This window comes from Sparus aurata, chromosome 18, assembly GCF_900880675.1.
Source record: "Sparus aurata chromosome 18, fSpaAur1.1, whole genome shotgun sequence".
Lineage (NCBI taxonomy): Eukaryota > Metazoa > Chordata > Actinopteri > Spariformes > Sparidae > Sparus > Sparus aurata.
This window is the reverse complement of record NC_044204.1, coordinates 33,608,837-33,614,836: the sequence shown is the minus strand read 5'-3', so window position 1 is coordinate 33,614,836 and position 6,000 is coordinate 33,608,837. Positions and strand designations below refer to the sequence as shown.

Below are 6,000 nucleotides of genomic sequence, written 5' to 3'. Positions count from 1 at the left end.
CTGGACGTCTGTGCATTCAGTCAAAGCTCAGCAGGCAGTTAGCCTAGCTTAGCTTAATGAATTGAAGCAAGGGGAAACTGTTAGCCTGGTGAAAAAACACCTCTTAAAGGCTAATAATCAACACAGAAATAGTTTTTTTAAATCAGTTCATTTGCTGAATTAAAGTTGCATCTGCTTCTTGGTGAAGAAATTAAACTGATTATTTACTTCCAGGAACAATTATAGAATCTAAAATTATTAATTTGGCCTGAGAAAAAATTAAAATCACAGTTTTAATGATTATAACACATTCATTTCTTTCAAAATAAAATTCTCTAGGCCATTGCTAGGTAGCTAATGTAGCCCAGCGCTAACAGAAATGTGAGCTGAACTTGTTATAGCAGCAGGCACCATTACGTTATAGAAAATGTTGATTTTTTTGTACACAGCTCAAAAATATACTGTAAAGATCTGGTAATTCCAACTTTAAAGGCTCATCAAAACACTAAAACACTGCCCAACACTTTGTATCAGACATAAATAAATACATTTTACAACTCTGGAACATTATCAGAGTCAGGCAAAGTCAGTTTTATGTTTTTTTTAACCAAAATCACGATCACAGACGGAGGAAATCACTTTAATCTTTCGTGAAATTGATCACGAGGTAAACAGCAGAGAAACAGTTCACGATATCTATTTGATTTGCTGTGTCTTGATGGATTATATGAACAGAGACTGACGGCGGGCCGATCTCGCTCAAATAAACGAGTGGCTGCAGCCGGTTGGAACGCGAAAGGAGAAAGAATGTGCGTGAAAAAACAAAGAGGGCGAGCGGAGAAAGAGTAAATGTTTGCTGACATTAAAGCGTTGAACGTTCGTGGACGTTTATGACAGAGAGAAGGAGAAAGAAAGAGTCGGATAAAAGGATAAATACAAGCAAAGAAAGACGGGTTGAGTTACATGACGGGGGGACCGGAGAGACGGAGGAGGGAGAGAGGGGGAAGGAATGTGTCCCACCGAATCACACCTTACACAAATAGACTGCTCTCCACTCTGTCAGAGCCAATTATCTGAGCAAACAGCCACCCTGATGTGTGTCTGTGTGTGGGCCGACACCCTCGCTGTCTCCCCCTCCCGCCGCCGCCGAGGTGTTTATCGCACGTCCCGCTACCGGACTTGTTACACGCTCTCGGCTATCGTAGGCGTCACCTCTGAGGTCCTCCTTCTCGTTTAAAATGTTTAAATGCCTGCAGTGATGAGTTCAGATAAGGTGCGAGCGCTCACCCAGTTTCCCAGCCAGCTCCGGGGCGTGTTCAGAGTCGCCGTTGGACGCTCCCGCGCCGCCTCTCGAGCTGGAGTCATCTGTAGAAAGACGAGAAAACATCGTTAGTGAACTGAAGGAGACCTGGTGCAGCAAACTCACACAGTCAGACAGATAAATAACGAGTCGTCTTGTTGCTGCAGTTGCAATAAAATAAGCTGCAAACTGAAAACAAACGTCACAAAGCGTCTCGACCGTCTGGAAATTAGGAGAGTTGTTTTTGGTGTTTTCTATCAGCAGCTGCAGACGTTTTCAGCAGCGGGGTCGTGATGTACGATCGCCTGCTGAGCGTAAATCCAAAAGTTTCAGTGATACATCGGTCTGCTCTCACAGATTGGATGCGGATGAAGCATCGCTGTCGTGAGCGTTTTACAAATATTAAGACCTCGGAGCACGAGCTGCACCGAATACCATGTTTGGGCTTTGAAGCTTCAGTGAGAATTACCTGTGAATATCTGAAGCTGTCGAGACTCGTGGTCATTATTCACCTGGAGTATTCTGGTGTTGTAATCGTGTGTCTAGACGCCTTTAAAACCTCACAAGTCAAGTGATGAGCGAGCGAGTTATGAGCTGTTGTGGACACGATGGGTTGAACCGGAGCTGATCAGAAACGCTCCCTCGCTGGGTTTTATTGCACTTATACGTCTCCATTTCTGACTCTTTTTTTTTGCTGCAGCCATTTCAAAACATCTTTCCTTGGGGTGTCAATCACCACGACGACGGAGGAAGCTTCAAAACTATGAAGCATTTGGACCGAGAGGAGATCAGACAGCTTCGTCTTTTCCAAAGTCAAATTCAAGGACTTTTTATTACATATTTAGATACAGTGCATATATTCAAAATGATGATTTCACTTCACTGCATTGAATCAGATGTGTTTGTGACATAAACAACCAGGATTATGTTTCGTGACATCATTCTACAGCAGGATGAGAAGTTTCAAAATGTGTCACCTGTTGTTAAGTTGACTTTGCTTCCTGTAACCTGTCGTAGTTTCAAACTCTTTATCCAAAATCCAAGAGCTTTTTTAGATAAAAGAAAAAAATGGGCGTATCAGCGGTCAGAGTCTGATGACAGAGACGCTGGAGGATCGATTAACTGAAGTGGCAGGTAAAATCTGACCAATGGTGAAGCTGGACTCAGAGGACTAAAGCCGAGTGCAGCAACTTTCAAAAATTTCCATCTACTTCTTTATTCTGACGCTCCATAATGACGAATAATATACGTATGCATGTCCTGATTTGTATTTCAACTAAATGGCGAAGAAAACTGTAACATAAATCCTACAAGTTCCATCACGTTAAAGATGCAACAATCAGCTGATTCATCGGTCATTTTAGTTTAAGTTATTTTTTAGTAAAAATAAAATAAATTCTCTGATTTCAGCTTCTCTGTGATTATTTTAATCCTCAGCTAAATTAAACTTAATATTTTGTGAATAAAACACAACATTTTCAGACATCAGCTTCTAAGTTATGAACGTTTTTCACCATTTTTTAAAAATATTTTATGAACCCCACAACTCAAAATAATCAAGACGATGATTGACAGATTATACGACATTGAAAATAATTGCTGGGTGCAGCTTTCTGCAACATGCCTCCATCTTTAACCCTGAAATATTCATTCCTGCTCATGCCACTGAGAAAGAAAATGACATTCCTGGATAAACGACGTCGAGCAAAAGAGCAAATTCTTTCTGCAACATCTTTACTGTATGTGCCGTTATCTGGTCCTCAGTATCAGATTGCTTTCACTCTCCTGTGTATCAGATTCCCTCTCTCAGCATGTCTTCATACATTGATTACCCAAAAAAAAAGACACAAACATCTGTCTGAACCGTCACGCTGGGAACCGCTTCAAGATGGAACCAATGTATCCGAGGGGCCCTTTAACAGGAGAGTCGGCTGATACGCAGCAATGTCAGCTCTGTCAAAATACACGAGGTGGAGGAGGAGGAGGTGGAGGAGGGAGGTGGGGGCACGATTAACTTCGCTTGAACCTGAAACTTCAACCAAAACCTGATGGTAGTTATGGAAAAGAAACAGGGAACCAAACCGCCGCGGACCACCTGCAGGAAACTCACGAAAGAGTGCGTGCGTAGTTGTAAATGGATATGTTTATCGCCCGTGTTGGTACGTACACACATCAGAGCGCAGATTTTTTTTTTTTTTTTAGAGAGGACCAACCTGAAAGCTCGGAGTGATTAATGCAGCGCCAAATGTCTTAAAAGCATCACTATTTGGACGATGGAATGAACGACGCATTCGAAATGCAAATACGAGGCATGACCTGCATCCTCGGGGCCGGTATTAATAGCGCGCTTGGCAGACGCTTTGCATGTGTGCGCGCTCGTGTGTGCGTGTGTGATATGAATTCCTACATGGGTGTGTCCGTGCATGTGTGGCTGCGTGTCTTCTGACGTTTTTTAACTAAGTGGTAACTTGAGGTGCCGGTATTCCCGTTGCACCCTCGCTCCCCCGCCTCCCTCCTGCCACATGCACGGCGTGTTCTGAGAAAGGGCAGCGCGTTTGAAGCCAGGCGGCGTGGCTGTCTGATCTGAGGAGGGAGGGGGGGGGGGGAACATGGTTTAGCACTCTTAACAGCTAGCAAACCCTCCCCCCCCCACTCCCCCCCCCGGGCCCGGTGCGAGCCTGTAAACCTTCGCTTGGCAGACCTCCTACAGACCCGCTCGCAGAGGGGGGGCTGGACCGCTTCCACCGTCCGTACAGTGCAGCCATACATACCAACGTTTCAAAGTATTCCCCCCAAATTCAAAACATATATGTGTGTAGCAGCCGCATGCAGAGACAAACCAGCAACAGGCAACAGGAGATGATAGATCTGAGATTCAGGTAACATAAAGAGTCTTCTGTATTATATGTACTTCATTTTATACGAGTAAAGATATCTCGAAGTTACGTCTGATCTGTCAGTTTCTGTCAGACGCGGTTGTTCTTCTCACTTTGCCTGGTTGCATGAATCAAATTTATGAATCAAAACATGCTGGATGTTAATGAATCTGCTCTGAAAGGGGTAGAAAGAAAACTTAAAGGGATAATCCGGTGTAAGTTTAATCCCTCTCCAGAGATCAAGTTAGATGATTACCGAGTGCGGTTAGAAATGCTCAATTCCGTTCTTTTCCCTGTCCGCTCTCGATAATAACTGTTATAAACTGGCAGGTAAGACACATATGAACTTTGATTGCTTTTCCATGGAGTCATAATCAGACATTTTCATCCATGAGCCGCGGAACTCTACTGCACTCGGTAATCGACTCGTCGGGACTTCCCGTCAACAGGAAGCTGCTGCAGAAGAGTGGTAAATTTAGTCAGCTTTTCAGTAGAAATCCAGCTAAGCTAGCGGAGGTTAGATGCCCCGGACTATGTGCTGAGACCCTATTTGTACTGTTGCTGAAGTTTGGTGCTGTTCTGAGCATTATTTGTGGCTTTTTGGTGGCGGTTTATATTTGGATCCATTTACTGCAGTGTGTTGTTGTCGTGCGGTCGTTTCTGAGGTTGATAAAACTCCGTAAATTAGCGGTCTGCTAACTTGATCTCTCGAGAGGGAGTCTAACACAGTTTCACGGTGATTTAGACCATGGATTAAACTTACACTGGAATATCCCTTTAAGTTGTGTTTGTTTTGACTGTAACGAGCTGACTGGAAGATGACCAACGGGCTGCTTTTATAGCAACATGAACACACATGAAGGTGGGTAAATATCGACATTTAAGGGTGAAGTTCATCCAGTTTTCAGGAGTTTTTGATGAATAATATCAAATATAAACGTGTCTGTCACTGAGTACTTGACAGTGGAGTCCAGATGACTGACGTGAACAGAGTTAATGTCCGACTGTAAACCAGCTGACGCCTCCATTATCACTTCACTCAGGAAGCTTCCATCCAAAGATATTCAGAACAGAGAACTACAGCCCCTTGTGCGTAACTTTGTCGCCCAACACCTCGACTGAAACTCCACTCCCTCACATTTATACGTTATAAAACACGTGGCACCTTCTAAAACCTTCCAGACCTTCAGCGAGTCAAACTGGAACTGTGTGAAACCTGCACATCCCACTCCTGTCGGCGTGTTCCACATCGAGGCTTCAGGAACAGTTTCTGCCAGCCGAGTCTGTTTTACACCTTTCTTCACTTCTGTTATACGAGCGCGGCGTCGGGAGTCGACTTTAATGTTTCGCTGTTTGTTTCAAGTTGAACACACACGGAGTAGAAAACATATTCCCTCCCCGCTTCAGCTGTTTTCAATAAACAAAGTGTTTTCTTCTGATCCCGTTCCACCTTCTAATGTTGGGCCAGATACTTTGGCTGGAGATTACAACAGCTAATCCACACGCACACACACTCACACGGCCACGGGTACAGTTGGAGAAGCAGGCGTATATAAGTTTAGAGTTAAAGCAACACCGACGATTCACTGTAAAGAAAGAAGAGTTTAAACCTCAAACTAAACCAACAAACTACGAGATTCAATCATGACCTTAACAAAACGCTCAAACAGGCATTTTTCTACTGAAGTTCTTGAAACATTAACCCTGAAAACAGCTGTTGTTGCTGCTGAGCTCATTTTAAAACATGCGTTGTTGTCAGAATGTCAGTGTGAAATATCTGAATGAAGGTTGACTTGATTGGGAGAATCTTTGGGGGGAGAAAGCTGAATAAAAGGTTAAAGTACA

At 43.7% G+C, this 6,000-nt stretch overlaps 1 protein-coding gene across 1 annotated transcript in view; it reads right to left on the bottom strand.

Moving 5' to 3' along the window:
- Positions 1-1,243: 1,243 nt before the first annotated feature.
- Positions 1,244-6,000, bottom strand: part of LOC115568681 (fibroblast growth factor receptor-like 1) — a 64,529-nt gene continuing 59,772 nt past the window's right edge. Inside the window, exon 4 of the mRNA XM_030396186.1 lies at positions 1,244-1,344. Within this exon, the coding sequence (XP_030252046.1) occupies positions 1,244-1,344 (101 nt within the window). The remainder of the gene's footprint in view (positions 1,345-6,000) is intronic.